Source organism: Egretta garzetta, unplaced genomic scaffold (genome assembly GCF_000687185.1).
Source record: "Egretta garzetta isolate BGI_Z169 unplaced genomic scaffold, ASM68718v1 scaffold759, whole genome shotgun sequence".
In the NCBI taxonomy this organism is placed as follows: Eukaryota; Metazoa; Chordata; class Aves; order Pelecaniformes; family Ardeidae; genus Egretta; species Egretta garzetta.
This window is the reverse complement of record NW_009260944.1, coordinates 715,783-733,778: the sequence shown is the minus strand read 5'-3', so window position 1 is coordinate 733,778 and position 17,996 is coordinate 715,783. Positions and strand designations below refer to the sequence as shown.

At 36.5% G+C, this 17,996-nt stretch overlaps 1 protein-coding gene across 1 annotated transcript in view; it reads left to right on the top strand.

The window, feature by feature from the left end:
• Nucleotides 1-17,662, top strand: part of LOC104133721 (cytochrome P450 27C1) — a 19,065-nt gene extending 1,403 nt beyond the window's left edge. The window contains exons 2-9 of the mRNA XM_009647154.2: nt 3,600-3,790; nt 5,446-5,645; nt 8,171-8,380; nt 10,124-10,287; nt 12,577-12,743; nt 13,550-13,628; nt 14,609-14,812; nt 17,546-17,662. Of these exons, the coding sequence (XP_009645449.2) occupies nt 3,600-3,790; nt 5,446-5,645; nt 8,171-8,380; nt 10,124-10,287; nt 12,577-12,743; nt 13,550-13,628; nt 14,609-14,812; nt 17,546-17,662 (1,332 nt within the window). The remainder of the gene's footprint in view (nt 1-3,599; nt 3,791-5,445; nt 5,646-8,170; nt 8,381-10,123; nt 10,288-12,576; nt 12,744-13,549; nt 13,629-14,608; nt 14,813-17,545) is intronic.
• Nucleotides 17,663-17,996: the final 334 nt, after the last annotated feature.

The following is a 17,996-nucleotide window of genomic DNA, read 5'->3' as shown; positions in this document are numbered from 1 at the left end:
CGGGAGGCCGCGGCGTCTCGGCCGGCAGTGGTGGGTGAGGCAGGGTTACCCGTGCTTGGGACGGCGGGAGTCGGGCGGACGAGTATCCTCGCTCTGTACAGCGTTTCTTGTGTATTGGCATGGGCAGCTGCCTCACTGTAAGGCTGTCTCTACCAAACGATGGGGTTTTTTTGGTTGCTTGGCCAAACATGTGGGTTTCGTTCCTAAAAAGTCGCAGTGAATCTCGTGGGGCCCCTTCCCCATGGAGTCCAAGTGGTTCTAAAGTGAGCACTTGGGTTTGAGGGAGTAAACCTGTGGTTTTCAGGTTTTCACCCTTTTTCAGTTGTGGATCCATAATGCTTTCCGCTGGTGGACCAGATCTCTGGGAATACCTCAAATGTGGTATTTATTATTTTGCTTTTCTTAGTGATCTTTCCCAGATCTCTAGGAAGGGATTCACAGACAACCCCAAGAGGTTCACTGCCTGAAAATCACTGAAATTAAAAAAAAAAAAAAAAAAAAAAAGAGGGAAGTAAAAACAGAAAAGGGAAACCAAACAGAACTTTAAATGATTTGAGGATCAAAACTTGAAACTTAGGATTTACAAAGGGCCTAAAACCACCAGAAAAAAGCAGGAAACACTTAAAAAAGAAAATCACAACTGTCTTTGTTGTATTTTCCATTGAGATTCCTAAAAAGAAGTGTTAGGCTCCTCAGTCTATGCTGTGTTTGATGGCAGCCAGACTAGATTGCTGTGATGAATTGCTCAATTTGCTAACCAAGACACACGCAGATGAAACTTTATGATTGCTAAAGCTTTTTGTTGCATTATATTTATTTTTTTTTTTCTCTACCTCTGTGGTGGTGCACAGAATTTGAGGCACCCAGCACAGTCTCATAGCACTAAAAAAATGCTACCATCGAATCCAAACTTTCACTGTTCTGTCAAAAGAGAGAAAATTATTCAAATATTAAAAGGAATAATAGGCAACCTAAATAGTGTATGCTTTTCACTACCACTAGCTGCTATGGAAATTTTCTTCTTTAATGAATGTTATTCACGAAAAGGAAAGTGAAGGAAGGATAAGGAGTACTTATGATACTAGTTTTTATTCTGCTTAGAGTCTCAAAAATCACTATAAATCATGGTTGCCCTGTTTGCACACACGCTGGATGCAAATAGGCATTAACTGGATTAATAACAGTCTGTTAAATTTAACAATACAGTGAACATCAGGAATGAATTAATCTGAAACCCTTTGGTTACCAGCACAGCTACTTAAATGGTGTCCTTTGGCGCACAGAAATATTCGTACGCTATATGCAGAAGGGGTGGGGAAGCCAAGGGCTTTTTCACAAAGGAGGTTCTGTTCTCAGTAACATGATTCCAGTTAGTCCTGGCCAAAGCAGTAATGCCTACAGCAATTATGACAAAGGGAAAGTATTTTTAATTTTAATTCTTTTGTTTCATCAGTGCTGTGCAAGTATGAAGAAAAGGAAGGTGAGGGGGGAGGGTTTGGGTGCTGGCAGTTTGAGTTATGATGTGTGAAAGAATGTCTGGTGTGAGAGTGGTATGTGAGACATGAAAGTGTAATATTTTTAAGGTTTGGAACAAGGGAAAGAAAACCTATGTTGTGTTAGAAAATATGGAAGAGAAATTCCGGGCATGTCTTTAAACACAAAGTTGATACACCGAACATCATTCTGTTGAAAGCAAAAGATGTCTGTTTCTGGTTTAAAACTAGTATTTCATTTATTTGATTGGATGGCTTCACACATGATTTATTTTCTGTTGAAGTTTATCCTCCCATGTAAACCTCACCATCAGTGGAAAAAACAAGCTGCTCCATAAATAGCAAAATTTGTTGAACCTGTTTTTCTGTGACTGGTGACCTGCATCCCCCTCACCCCACTGCCTTTTCCTTGCAGCACTTACCTCCCAACTCACGCTTTCCTTTAAAGACTCATGCTCTCCATTCTCTCCAAGTCCAGTCTCAATATCCCTAAAATATCTATGGAGCAAGAGATACTTTGGATTTGGGGAGTGCTTGCTCGTACATTGGTCTGCATGTGGTGTTCGGTTAGCAGCTGACCAAGCAGAAGGGTTAAGGGTTGAGTTCCTGCTGTACCGTTTCCCTCATTCGGGGTGACTAATGTGTGTGTCTCATTTGAACCCAGATGCTGACTTTTGCCAAATGGTAAGAATATAATTGCAGGAGACTTTTAACTCTCTGTTAAACTTGACTGAAATTGGCCATTGTGTTCCGAAAGTAGTTAAGAAGAGACTGGCAGAAACCACAATTGCAGAACTCTTGTTTTATTTGGAAACCAGGCAAAAAAAGTCACATTTTTATAAGCACTTGGTACCATATGCTGAAGAGTGATCCTTGTATCTTAAACTTATTGTTTAAGATAAATAAAATATAAAATTGATTTATAAAATAAATGAAATAAAGATTTTATCTGCCTAACCAAGACCGATTTTAAAAAAAAATATTTCTTGTAAGTTAATCTTGGGTCAACACTAGACTTTCACTTGTGCGGTTGTATCAAACATCTTTTTTATTTATAATAACACTGCAAGCAGATGTCTTTAGATTAGATGCAGGTAACATGTTGAAGTTAAAACTTTGGTCAGTTTGACTGTTAGTCTTGCTACTTTAACCTGAAATAAAGGCTTTAAAATGTAAAGTTTTCTTAAATCTAAAGTCCTAATAATATCTCTTTAGCAAGTCCTTTGCAGTTTTGATTTTTTCCCCTAAAATGATGAATTCCTGGGAATTGGGTGTTTCATTTCATCACCATGTCAGAATGAAATTTGTTTGAAATAATCAGCAAGGTTTCATGGGGTAGTGATAGCGCAATCTTACTGGAAAACTTCTGGGTTTCTTTTTTTACATAATTTCATGTTTTCCAATCCTCTTTCTTAATTGCCTGTTGCTTGCCTCCAGCTTGAATTATACAACTGGTGGATCAGCCACTAAATAAATCTCACTCCAGGAATAAGACCTCGACTTTTCCTTCCTTTTGCACAATTAACGTATGTCATTCTAAAGTTCACTGCTGATGAAGCTGTCCCAAAATGCAGTTTCTCAGTAGGCTGCTGTGCTATCATCGTCCTTGGTTAGGTGTGAGAAACTTGTAAGTTGTTTTCTGTAAAGCCTGAAATGGTAGAGTAAGTCTTTATTTACAAAAGACGTTGGAAGTAAATTATTATACCTTTGTATTATACTGTTAATTTCACCCTATTTAACTGTATGGTTTTCATTTTTTAGCCATTCTTTGTAACCTGTTTGATCTGAAGAGACGTGTTTCTAAGTGCCCCAAGTCCTTTCATCTTCTCAGTATTTGGTTTCACTCAGCTTTGTGATTGAGAGCTTTGGGTCTTTTCAGTCAGAGGTCCTGAACGGTGTGACCTCGCTGTTTGCCTTGTGAATATTTCACAGTAATGCTTAGACACATTCTCCTGACATTTCAAACCGTTCCTTGACTGGAAGGCTGGGGATCAAGTTCTAGATGTGATAGATTGATTCACTGTATGACAAATTATCAGTTTCCTTTTGTGTTATTTTTCCTTAGTAATACTTTACTTCTGTTTCTCTTTGTTGGTGATATTGTAGCAAAAACACACTCAGGAGTATGGAAAGATCTTCAAGTCTCACTTTGGTCCCCAGTTTGTTGTATCCATTGCAGATCGAGATATGGTTGCTCAAGTCCTCCGGGCAGAAGGCAGAGCACCACAAAGAGCTAACATGGAATCCTGGCAGGAATACAGAGACTTACGAGGGAGAGCCATGGGACTCATTTCTGCGTAAGTGTTGTTACTCCTTCATTTTCTAAGTTTTCTTGTAAAAGTTTAGTGATTTTTCTGAAGGACGGTACAGGTCATCTGGGAATTCAGGCCTTTCTGTGTGGGGAAATTTGTATGTCTGGTGGAGGGAAGAGGGTAGGAATTTAGGGTGAATCGTCTGTTCTGCTGTGAATTTTCAAAGGGATGGTAATGATGTGTAGTTTGATGGTAATGACGTGGAATAAGCTACCTTGCATACAAAACATTCTTGGGGAATGTGTATCAGCCAGAGATGTCTGAGCTGACTCGCTTACCTGGAAGCAGTATTGCAGAATAGGGCTTACTAACTTTGGCACAGCCCTGTGAAAATGTGGTTTTGTTGCTTGAGTTTCTAGACTGTTGCATCCCGTGGGCACTGTGCTGTGTGGACTTGTTGGCTCTGGCTGGCTTTAGCTTCACTGTTCACCAAAGTGCCCTCTCAGTAGATTAATGCAGAGAAGTCACTGTATGGTATATTCACACTGCAGTGCATCCCCATGCAGATATTTTTGTACGTGGCTGATTCTAGAAAAGTGATCTGTCTTTAAAGCTTGCATAAGCTGGTAGTGCATGTGGGTGTAGTTAATTGCCACTGGAAACTACTCGCAATCCCCACTGACATAGGATGTTTATTTAGAGGGAAACTGATTTCCTGAGTCATAGACAGACTGTTTCTTTCATGGTGGTAAAAGGCATTATGTATTTCACTGCAGACTCAAATCTTAAGCTGCAGTTCAGAGTCAAAGTAACAGATCCTTGATATTTTGTTGAAATGAGATCTTAAATCAAGAGATACTCAGAAAATGTCTGTTAAGGATATTAAGTTTTTTTGCTGGCCAATAAGTTTCTATACCTTGCAGCAGCATTGCTCCAGGTGAAAGAATTTAATTGGAAATACTTATACAGCAATTTAAAATAAACTCATAAAAGACAATTGCCTGTCTTCATAAGGAGTTGAAAGATATCCCTGGAACCACTGTTCCCAAATATTCTACTCATGCAGATGCTACAATTCAGATTTTTAGTCTTCAGCACAAAGATTTCAATACATAGCTCAGCTAAAGGAGAAGCTAGCTGTAAATCGTTAATCTGTAGCTAGGTCTGCTATCCTATTACTTTGTAGGTTTAGAATTAGGGTAATTTAAAGTGGTGTATAGGTAATGGCATTTATGGTACTATCTCAAATTGATGATTTGTCAGATCTGGATGTGATACTTTTGGTAATAAGCACCAATTCTAGATAAAAGCAATTTTGAAGACTATCCATTCAAATATTTATTTAAAGTAATTTCAGTAAGAAAATTTTGCAAATTTCTTGTGTTAGCTACTACAAAAATGCTAATATAGAGAAACTTGTCAAATTCAGAACACTGAGTGGACAAGTTCTGTCACTCAGACCCAAGACTGACTTACGGATGTACATACACGTTGCAACACTGAAATTTAATGAGGACGTGCAATAAATACAGAATAAAACTGTAGGAGTGTAGTACAAAATATACATTATCATAATTTTCATTTCACCATTTGCTTTCATTTGAGATGAAAAATCATGAACAGTTTCACTGCGGAGCTCTTACCCAGCTAATGATTGTTAATGAGAATTGTGTATAGACATTATCAATAATTTCTTCTAGGGAGGGGGAACAATGGCTAAAAATGAGAAGTGTGCTGAGGCAAAAAATTCTGAAACCCAAAGATGTGGCTGTTTACTCTGAAGGAGTCAATGAAGTTATCACAGACTTAATTAAAAGAATCCACACCCTCAGAAGTCAAGAGGATGATGGGGAAACGGTGACCAATGTTAACAACCTTTTCTTCAAGTATTCAATGGAAGGTAAGCCCAGGCTGTATAACATCTGTAAAGAAAATGGATGTAAAGCAGTGTGCTTATGGTTAGGCATTTTAAACGACTACTGCCCCGTTGTGATTAATCTGAAAAGGGAATCTTGATATTCTGTATTCAGGTGTCTTCCTACTTAGTGCAGTAGATATCAGTAGAATTCCTTTGTAGAGTCCAAAGAGATGATAACTTCTATGAAGGGACAATTCTTGTGGAAATGCTGGTATATGGGTAAAATGTACAATCAAGGCCCTGAGCCATTTCAGTGCTCCATATTTCTGTATTAATTTCTCAAGTATAGGGGTGTGTGTGACTTCTAAGACATGTTAATTTAACAACATGCTGGCCAAATTCCAGGTGGAGAATCCCTGTGTGATGTAACTAAATTCTGTTCCTAGCTTAATGTGGGAAAAGATACTGCTTTCCCCTGCCTACGCGTGCCAACTGTGGGATTGTTATGCTTGCCTTAAATCATCTGCCACAGGAACTCTAGCCTGAGCTAGCACAGCATTTCTTGTGTTTCCTTATAGAAATCTAATGGTGATTCATATTTCATGTGTTCCTTTGACTGCATACAACCTGATCTCGTTATATGTAATACCTTTTAAAACATCGGTACTCTTTGCTGAGAGGCAGCTGAAGAATTTGAGATTTGCAAGAACTTCCAAATTGCTCACCTGTGAAGATGCCATATCAAATGGCTGGCTGGCTGTTTGGTCAACTCACCTGCGTCTGTTCTACATTAATAATATCTAAAAATGGCATTCAACTAAGAGTTACCAGTTTTATGGATTTTTAAACTCTGAGCTTACAGATTCACTTTAACTGATGGGTCAGTTTAAATTCTTTGCATTATTTTAGCTTTTCATTTACAACTTGTGCCTGGCATGCGCTTATTTCCTATATGAATTGCAGTTTTAATTAACTTACACTGTCAACTGTTCAGGGAACCAGTGTGTAAGATTTTTTTGGAAGACCACGTAAAGAGCAAAAGAATGCATAAGAACTAGCAGTTGCTGAAAGAGGCATAAGAGAAATAAAATACACAGAAAAATATTTCCCCAGAGAGGAAAATTAGGGAAGGAAGAGTGAGTTGAAAATAGCCAGATTTCAAAATGTTTTTGTCAACACAGGAGAAATATGAAGCAAAGAACAGGGAAAAAGAAAAGTTTCTCTAAAAAAAAAATATATATATACACTTGAGAATTTGTGGAGAGTTTGATGGAGGGCAAGATGAAAGTTAAACATCATATCTATTGTACCTGTTTTTCATAGGAGAACCAGAGAAAAAAAGAGACTAGAGTGTTAATAGACCAGTTACACTAATTATCTAGTTAACAGTTATTCTAATATTTCCTGGACAGATGAGGACAAACTTTTAACTAATGAATTTAAAAGCACAATGTTTATTAAAAACATTGATTTGGTGCAAATGGCTTTGAGAAATTATCTAAATGCCTTTTAAAATTACCTAGTTGCCCCACTAGATTTTAGAAAAATCATTGAATATGATTATTTTGATAGTAGGAATGCTTTTTGTACTGTACCATGTGATATTTTCATAAGTAAACTGGGTAGTATGATCTAGATTTTGCAAGTTAGGAGGAAAAGTTGCTAGAAACCTGTGTTCAGAAAGTAATTAAAAACGGTTTGCTGTCAAACTGAGAGAACATTTTGGCTAACTCCAGTAGGGCATTTTCTGGCTGAGTTCTGTCTAATGTTTAATAATTTGGATATGTTTATAAAAACTGAGCTGACAGATTGCAGGGATGCTAATGTACAAGTATTAACTTGATAAATGGAACAAATGGTCCAGAGCTGAGAAGAAGAAGAAGAACAATTTAGTAAAATTATATATAAAGTACTGTTCTTCGGGGGAGGTGGGGGGTGGGAATGGCATTTCTAGTAGGGATCACTGCAAGACTGCAGACAAAAACATCTGAGGAAATCACAGCAGGTCAGGAACAATATTGTCACTTGCAACAATGTTGCACACCTGCTGTTTTTCAGGGCCCCATGGAGTATATTGTGTGCAGTGAAATCACTGTCTATAGAGTGCAAGCTCTTTATACATTTATGCATGCTCATTATTCATTTACTACCAGCTTATGATGAAGAAAGGCATAGCCACTGCTAGAAACCCTTGCATAATCACCAGTTATCAGAAATGTCTTTGGACTTGTATGTCCCTGTGTGTTCAGAGGCCAACGCAGCAGGCTCAGGATTTGTGGTGCAATGCAAAACACAGCGAACATGCTGGAGGGCTGCTCTGCTTCTGGTGGAATTCCTGGCTGTCTTCTCATGCTGAGCATTATTTACATAGTAGCCACTGCCTCGCTACCACATTTAGCTGGGATGTTTTACTGTGTTTTAAATTTCTATTTTATCTGCTCCCAACTACAGTAATAATTAAACATTTTTGGCAGGTAGTTTCATTATGTTAGCATTATAATTGCTTAAATTATTGATATGTATATATGCATATGTGTAGAATTTTTTTTTTTATTTTGTATATACAGGTGTGGCAACTATCCTGTATGAATGCCGGTTGGGCTGCCTAGAAAACAACATCCCACAGCAGACTGTTGAATATATTGAGGCTCTGGAGTTGATGTTTAGTATGTTTAAGACCACTATGTATGCAGGTGCTATTCCCAAATGGCTTCGTCCACTTATTCCAAAACCCTGGAGAGAGTTCTGCAGATCCTGGGATGGACTCTTCAAATTTAGTAAGATTTAGTAGTAGAAAAGTTCGACTGTATTTCTGCAGGTTCTGTGTGTGTTTGAACAGGACTTGTTGCATTTCTCTTCTAAAATTATAAGAAGATATTGTGGTAGAAGTGAGTTTCATGTTAAACTCAGACTGGCCAAAGGAACCATTTTAAAAAATACTCTACTGAAAAAGAATTTTACCGGTACACCTTAAATATTCCCCTATTTTATACTGCTGTTTCTTTATTTGTCTTCAGCTGTTTCAGTGCCCAGTCCTCTCTCCAGGTCAGAGTTCTTTGCCAAGGCTTTATCTTAAGCCACTCAAATTTTAATGAGGGTGGGTTTGTTGTCTTCAGCAAGATTTCAGTCAGGCACTCTGACAAGTAATCACCACTAAAACTGACTAGAAAGTTAAAAGATGAGACTCTAGCAATTAATTAAACTCTTTGTGAAGTTTATGTATGCACATACAAAGATGTAAGTTGACATAGAAGTACACTGCTGTAGTACAGCATGTTTTTTTGTGAATAAAGCATTCCAGGCTACTTTATTAATCAGCTTTCATGTAAGTAAGACAACGGAGTTGTCTCTGCAATATATTTTTTTTAATGTTCTAGAATCTTTAAAAAACCTTTAACCTGTTTTTCCTCTCTAATGTTAGAAAGCTGCATGCATTTTTTAATTTATTTTATTAGTACTGTTTGTCTAGGTAGGTCTGTGTACATCTTCTTGAGAGTAAATTCTTCAGTTCCTTAACTTTTAATATGCCTCATGCTTAGTTTTTAATAGGTATTGATCTGTACCTACAGTAGGCATTAGGGAATCTACTTAATACTGGTATGGGTGTGTTTTCTGTGAAACACGTACTTTTTTACACTGCCACTTTCAAATTATTTCTCATGATAAAGCACTTTTGTTCCCTTTTGTGGGTTAAAAACAACAGCAGACTTCAGCTTTATACTAACAGCAGCTGAAAAACTGTTTGCAAGGAATTTGTTCGTTTGAAACTTGTTATGCGCTTTCTTTGTTTAATCCCTTTATGAAAAGGGAATTAAATGATGAGGAACATTGTATGCGATGTGTATGTTCGTATAGGTTTCATAAAGAAACATGTTAATTCTAGTTCTTTTTCTTTTTTGTAAGCCCATTCTGCGAGGCATTAACTTTCTGAGTTTTCTCCTTTTTAACGCCCCTGTTTCACTGAAGATGCTGTTTGTAGTCACTAAAGTATAAATGGGACTGTGGGTGAGATCGCTCAAAATATCATTCACTGAAGTTTTTCAATTTTTGTTATTACTTGATGTTCCTCATCTTTGTCTTCAGTGTGATTCAGTTCTGTGGCTTTGACCTTCGGGTTGCTGCTAACGTCTTGTAGCAGCTGCTGTGTGCTGCCTTGCAGCATGCTCTGCAGAGTTCACCACTTCTTGCAGAGCCATCAGAAAACAAGCCAGGTGGGCGTAAAAACTTGACCTTGAGCTTCCTTTGCTCTGAGTTAGAAACTATAGTCTCTTGTGTCCTTCCCTCGTGCTCAGCATTCTCATGCCGTGAGCTACCAAGATTCCTGCCAGCTCTGTCTTTCCTTACCATGAGTACGCAAGGACCTCCACCCACCACTGTATTATCTTTTCCCTGAGAAAATACATTCAAATATTTTGTCTTTTTATGGCTATGTAGTATAATGTAAGGGGGAAATGTCATTACTGAATGGAACCAGCAGAAAAATAAAAATGGAGGCTTAACAATTTTTTTGAATCCCAAAGGTCAAATCCATGTTAACAACAAATTGAAGGCTATTCAGTCTCAGCTGGACCAAGGAGAAGAAGTAAATGGTGGGCTACTTACATACCTCCTAGTGAGTAAGGAACTTACTTTGGAAGAGATCTATGCCAATATGACTGAAATGCTTCTGGCAGGAGTAGACACAGTAAGCTTGTTATTGTATTTCTTGTGAACAGTTGTTTTTGTAAACCAGTACTATTTGCACCTATTTTTGGGGGGGGGTTATGTTGTTTAGAAGGATGTAATTTCTGACACGTTTAAGTCATTACATCCTTAAAATTATAGAAAATACTTACAGCACTATATAATTCCTCTACTAGAATGAAGTCAGTGTTTTTCTTTTCTAGCTGTGGTTTACAGGAACCCATCACTTGAGAGTCAGTTCCACAGTTTATTAAATGGATAAAATGGCTATTGTCTTTATGTTCAGCTTGCATTTCGTACATTTTCTTTTCCTAATGTGAATATCAGGTTGGTATTTGTGCTTCTTTAGGTAGACCATGATAGAAAAGACTGCTGAAAGTTAGTGTGAAAAAAATGATTAATAAACTCGTATGTAGAATTTGGTAAAGGATTATGGCTAATTAAATTAACTGGGAAACACATTATGGATCAGATACCTGGTTTGTGCTGAAGTCTGTTAGGAGAGGGGTGTTAGGCCAGCACTAACATAGGTAAGGCGTAAGTTTACCACCCGTGCTTGTGCTGGCAACATGCAGTCAGTCTGAGGCAAAGAGCTGTGGAGATGAGGCTCAGCATTAATGCGGTTAGCATATGAGGCATGTTTACACCTAGTGAAGCATTTTAAGTGGCCATCTTTCCTTATTCTTCTGATTTGTCATCTAGAGAATTTGAAGAAACTTTAAGGTCATGTTATACATCATACCCTCCTTTAATTCCTATCATGTGAAAACAGTGCAGCTTAATATTGACTGCAGCATGACAATCAGAAAAATAAGAAAAGATAAAAATGAGTTTTTTGTATCATATATGGAGTTATTTAGAATATCAGTGAACACTATTATTATAAACTATTGTAAATGAGCAATTTTTTTAAAAGATCTATATGAATTTGATAAAGGAAGTGCTACGTAGGACTGTGTTCAATAGTCTTGCAGTAGAAAAGATTAAGTAAAAAGTAAAGTAGCCTTAAAGTAAAAAAAAAACTTCTCTGGATAATTGAATTCAGATTTTTTTGGTTTAAGAAATTTTGTAAGGTTTCTAAAGAAAACAAAAAATCCCCCAACAGTAATACTTTTGAATTCCAAAATAAGGAGCACATGTAAAGCTTATTTATGTGCTGAAGATTACTCCATTCGTTAAATATCCCAAGGGATTATGAGTTTGGAGAGCTTTTTGATGTTTGGTTCTTAAGTAAAGCACAGTTATTCATCCCATACATTTTCTAATCCTTCAGACCCTTAATTTTCCATTTTTAGTGTGTGAGAGAGTTTTCATTAAACTAAAAGGACAATGTGCAGGTTCATGCCAACAAGAGTTTCTCTTTCCATTTGACTCAGCTTTCTCAGCTGGCAACAATCGTTTTGTGAGAGGATGGTCCTTCTGATTTCCTCATTTCCAATTACAAGACAGAAATTGAGGGAACCTTTTTTCCCCTACTGCTGTCACTTCAGATCTCATTTTATCACAGAAAATGAAAGAGGTTTAAAGGATTATAAAAGCTTTCAACAAAATTGTAAGGCTACAAAGCATTTCGGCTGTCCCTGGAACAGTGCTAATTTTTGAGAGGTTATGAAGGAGCTGGGAACCTGAGAAGAACAAGTGTTTGTATCAGAGAAGTTCTGTGTACAGCTGGCACAATTGCCAGCTCCTCTGACCTCTGAGAGAAATAGGGCAAGGTTGCATTTTAGCAAGGGACAGCCACTCCATATCACAAGAAGAAAAAAAGAAAGGTTCTGAGAATGATACTTCTAGCATTATACCCCAGTTTGAAGACAAGACGTAAAAGGTCACTGTCATGATGAATTTGCATTCTAAATTGATCTTAAATATAAGCCCAAAATAAGACACTTCCAGAAGTTGGGTTTTTTACCTATACGTTATTTATAACCTTAAGCTTTGCTGTGCCAATGAGTGGGAAGCTGAAAATAAAACGTTCCTGCCTGGAGAGTGAAACTGTTTGTCGGTCTTTGTTATACAAGTTGAAAAATACACTTTTTAATATTTCACTGGGAAAATAGCAGCATGTGTTGTTTTGATACTTGGGGGATTTTTAGATGGAAAAGGGATGAAGGAGGGGATGGTGAAGTCTGACGACATCCCGTTGAGTCCAGATGTGAATCATTGCCGGACTGTTTTATAACTTTAAACATATAAAGCACATAGTTGAAAACAGATTGTTTTTCTTGGCTTGAAATTATTTTTAATATAATCTTGTTGGACCTGATGATGATGGTTGTGGTTTCTTCCTTAGACTTCTTTTACTTTGTCCTGGGCAACATACTTGTTGGCAAAGCACCCTGAGGTTCAACAATGTGTTTATGAGGAAATAGTCAATAAGCTGGGGAAAGACCAAGTTCCTGTTGCTCATGATGTCCCCAAATTGCCTTTGATTAGAGCTGTGCTGAAAGAAACCTTGAGGTAAGTAGCAGAGAACTGCAATCATTAATTAATAAATTTAATTCTGTGTAGTTGTAATGGATTTTGAGTCCATGCTAACGTTTGTATTTAGTTGTTGTTACTGCTATTTGATGCTTCTGCTTTTATTTATTGTAGCAGTATCGTGTCCAAGGATGACCAAGCAATGTAATATGATTGTTTATATAATGTTTAATATTTTTAAGTATGGTGAAGTAGTATCACATATTTAAGATGTGTCCGTTGAGGTAGGTGATTGAAAGCTTTATTTTTGCCTTTTAAGTGTTAGTCTGTATGATGGACAGTAACAACCTCCTCCCCCACACAGCACTGCGAAGTGGTACTTTGCAGTACCACTACAATCGTTTTAAGCTTCTTGACTTAAATTGAAGGCATGTGACATGCTTTTTTCATATGTTTATACCAAATGTTCATAGTGAGGCGAGGGGAGTAAGAGGATTTTAGAGAAGGCATCAACAAGGCTTTTTCAGCTCCAAATAGTGCTGAAACGTCTCCAGCTTGACCAGCTGCTTACATGTTTGGTTGTACATGTGTAAAGCAAATAAATATGTAGACCAAATAGCTCAACCTCCAGTTACTAGTAAATAACTTTTCTCAGGTGTTAATCATATTCTCACAGATGATTCAAGGTCTTTGAATCTCCAAGGTGTTCTGTACTTTTGAAAAAACTTTTTGCTGTGAATCTATATTGCATTCATATTGCATATTTGTGAATGCAAATTGGAATCTAAACTTTTTAAATTGTATTAGTTATTACTGTTGAACTTCTCATAAATTTTTGTCTCTAGGTTATATCCAGTATTGCCAGGAAATGGAAGAGTGACCCAAAAAGACTTGATTGTTGGAGGATACTTCATACCTAAAGGGGTAGGTTCTACTGCAGTCCTCTGCAGAGAACACAGTTTAATTTTTGTGTATGAAATGTGATTTGTTATAACATATAAGCACTGCACTGATTTCAAAAGATTTCACCCAGCTAGACCATTTAAGAGGAAAGTATTTCAATAATACCCATTTATATGACAAAATTGGATTTTATAATTGACTTGTTGCTGTTGTTTTTTTAGATTTGGGTCCTCACATGCTATTCAAATTTACCGTCATGACTTGTTCTTAATACTTTTGGGGGTGGATTCTATTGATAACATCTCTGCACAATGTTACAATTTGATTAAAAAAAATGTATTATTCTTGCAGCTTTCTAATCCTCTATCTATTAATTCTTTTTGTAGAATGAGTTTAATTTTCTTTTTAAATTATGAATCTTTCCTTTATACTATTCAAAGATTACACAGAGATCATGGTAGAAACTTGTGGCTCTATTTTACATAGAGAGCATTTCTGTGTTAGAGCAACATAGCTCTAAACCAGTCAGGATTCTTCATTCTTAATATTCTTTAAATATTATTCCACACATATCATCCATCATATCCTCCCCTCCCCCCCAATTTACTTGGAAACATCATCACATCAATTATTGCTGCTTTTTTTTTCCTGAGGTGTTTTTTTTTTCCTTCCCAACCTCCATTTTTTATTGTATCTCTCTTCTCCCTTTCTCTCAGATTATCTTTTTGAGATAATTCCCAATACTTGTGACCTTTGTTCCCATCTCCTTCCCCACTGCATCATCTCTAAGATATCCAGCAACATTTAAAACAATTTGAAGATTATTTCATTTGACTAGTTGAGAAAGGAATCTGATTTTCTAGGTACCCTTTTTTCTTCTAGAATTACTCAAAGATACTTAATTTTTATCACCTCATATTGCAGTAGTTACGGTAATTACAAATGCTTTTTTTTGTTTTGTTATGTATATTGGAGTTAGCCAATGTAATTTATTTCCTCAGACGCAGCTGGCACTCTGTCATTATACTACTTCATACAGCGAAGAAAATTTCGCAGTGGCAAATGAGTTCCGACCTGAACGCTGGCTGAGGAAAGACAATTTGGACAGAGTAGACAATTTTGGTTCCATCCCCTTTGGTTATGGCATTCGAAGTTGTATAGGAAAAAGAATCGCAGAGCTGGAAATTCATCTTGCACTGATTCAGGTTAGAACTATGTGGTAGCATTACAAGAAGTAAAATATATTGGTATGATTCTTTTCTATGTATACCATTTCTGGATATCTTACAGTGCACAAAACCTTTGTTTTGGAGTGTCATCTAGCATAGTAATTCCTGCAAAGGCTTTAAAAATTGAAAATAATCATGCTTGAAATGTAGCATACTAGTCAAACCACACTGTAGAAGAAAAATTCTTTATAGTAGAAATGAAGTTAAACTAAAGGTAAGATTGTTAAGGAAATATGTGGATTAGTACAGAAGGTTTTCGCAAGCAAGTTGGAAGTCTTCATGTTATATTGGAATGGTTACCTGCTTAGTTTCAGTATTTTAGTTACAAAAAATTCAGTACTTACAAAGACATAAAAAAGTTTTTGTGTCCTTGTACTGACCACAGTGTTACGACAAATAGAATTTTTCTATGTTCTGTGGTTTTCTGTCCTTTCTTGTTCTTTCTCTTAACTTTAATATCATTTTAGGTATACATAATTTATAGTTATATAAGTAGTTAGTACATATTGATATACATTGTTTTCCATTGCTTCATATCATAAAGAAAACTTTTCCAATAGCTGCTACATTTTTTTGTCATTTACAAGACAGCCTTTAACTCAAATGCTGAGCTCAGATTGTGCAATCAAAACTTACAGATTTGGAAACTATTTATAGTTACTTAACTATAAAAATATATAGACCCATTATGTGTATTCAAAGCAAAGCTTGATTGAATTTGCCTTAGAATTTCTTTAAGGAAACTCCTAGAGCAATCTCTGAATGACGAGCGTCTTGTCTCTCGAAACTCAGTGAGATAGCTCTCAGGGGGCTGGATAAAACAAACATACTTGCATCTTTTTGAAAAGGAGGATCAGGGAAGTAATAGAGAGACTGCTTTTGTTTTCTGGAAAGAAACTAGAACAAAATAGCACACAACCTATTTGCAAGCATTGAGATTATATTTAAGTGATTTAAAAATAGAAGCACACAAAGCAAGGAGCTGATCAAAGAGAAATTGTTTCAGACCAGTCTGATTTCTTTCTTTGACTTGATCACTTACCTCATGTGGTGGATACAAAATAAATCACACATTCTGACTTAAGGAAATATTTTCACACGTCCTATACATTGTTCTCACAATTAAATTAATAAAATTTGTTCCAGATGGAAGTACCTATAAAATTCATGCACAACTGGTTGGAAAAAAGAGATAGCTGGAGGCAGTAGCTGTCAGATATTTGCTGTTCAACTGGGAAAACGTTTCATTAAAATTCTATAAGAGTTTGTCCTGCATTTGATTTAGGTTGGTATTTTCATGAACAGTGTAAATGATAGATTAGAGAATACTTTCAGGGTTTGCATAGGATACCAAGCTGACATGAATTAAGTTAAAATTGGAGGATGTGGGTATAGAATTACAAAAAAATTGAGAAATTTTCCAAAATCAACACAAAATTGTTCACTAAGGACAGTTGCAAGTTACTGCTTTTGAGAAGGAATCAAATGCATAAATACAAATTGCTGACCAACTGGCTGGGTAATTAGTGCAGTAGAAACAGACTGGAGTGACATAGTAAAAAATCGGTCAACAATAACGATGCTAATTCTGACAAGGCAGTGTAATTCTGGGGTATATTAACAGTATTAACAAGCATGTTGTATGTCAGAAAGAGGAGGTAAATTACTCAGTCGTACCAAACACTGGTGAATCCTCAGCTAGACGATGATAGGCGCTGATCCTGTGCACTGCGTTTTAAGGACAATATAGTCAAATTGGAGGAAATTCAGAAGACAGAGAGAATAACAAGAATGAGAGGTTTGAAAAAGGGAAGAATGAGATGAAAATTTGATCTAACATCTAACACTGAAAAGGTAGCTATGTATAGGAAAATAATGCATTGTCCATCATGCTTACTAGGAGAAGGATGAGAGAAGATTGCTTAGTTTATAGGAAAAAGTGTTTGAGATTCAGTATTGGGAAAAGTTGAGGATGCTGCGGTATTTCTTTCTTGAAAGTTTAAAAATAGCTAGGTGAGGTATTCTATGTTCAGCTTCAAAACGGGTGAGAGAAATCTCTTGAAGTTTGTTTTAGCCTATGATTTCTATGATTTGTTTGCAACTGATTCTCTCGCTTTCATTAAGTGTATGGAAATAGAGGTTTAGTGTATAATTAATAATATTTAACCTGTGTGATTGAACTATAGTGATTCCGTTCAGGAGTCATTCTAGTATTTGACTCCTTGAATTCTGATTGCTTCACTTGGTGTGCTGGACAGTTGCTTTTTCGTGTTTGTTTTGTTTCCTTCTGCCCAGGAAGAGCAATGTGTGTGATGGTATTGGGACTTTACTATTGCTTTGTTTTATAATTGCACATAATGATTTACATGAAAGGAATTGAAACAGAAAACACATAGAGAGGAAGCTCACGAAGTTTGAAAGAGACCTGAGTGTCTTTGATAGCTCAGACTGTTTAATCTAGTTGTGTGGAAATTCTTCAGAAAGGACTGGCTCAGTCCTCCCTCAAACAGAGGAGGAAGGTTTTTAACTGCAATCATCGTTCACACCATTTTTTTCTTTCCTGTGTGGGAATCATAGCACTTAGACTCCACAGAACTGGGAACAGAAATTTTGCTTGGTACAGTCTCTTGTTACGTTTTCTTTTCTGAAGTCTAATGTTAATCTGTAATTTTTCATCTTTTCTAATACTTGTCCTGTTTATCTTCACAGTTGCTTCAGAATTTTGAGATCAAAATTTCTCCCAAAACCAAACCAGTTCACGCCAAAACCCATGGACTTTTGACTCCTGGGAACTCCATCAATGTGAGATTTTCTGACAGAAAGTGAGACTCAGATGTTTTGGAAATACTTGTGTGATTTTCATGGGAACAGACTTTCATCTTATGGATGTTTAATAACGCTTGTTCTCTGGTTTGTAGATATTTGGCAAGATGATCAAGTATTATGTTCTGCCTTAGTTCTAGCAGTACGTAAGAGAAATTACCTCTTCTATAATAGATAATTACACGTATGAAAATATATACTGAAAAAATTCCTTCTTGCACTGCGAATCTCCTTTTACCTGGAAAGATTTCTAGTAATAACAACATGTGCATTGAAAAAAAATGAAATTAAATTCAGACATGTCGGTATCATTCAGTGGTTTTGTGACACTGCTTTG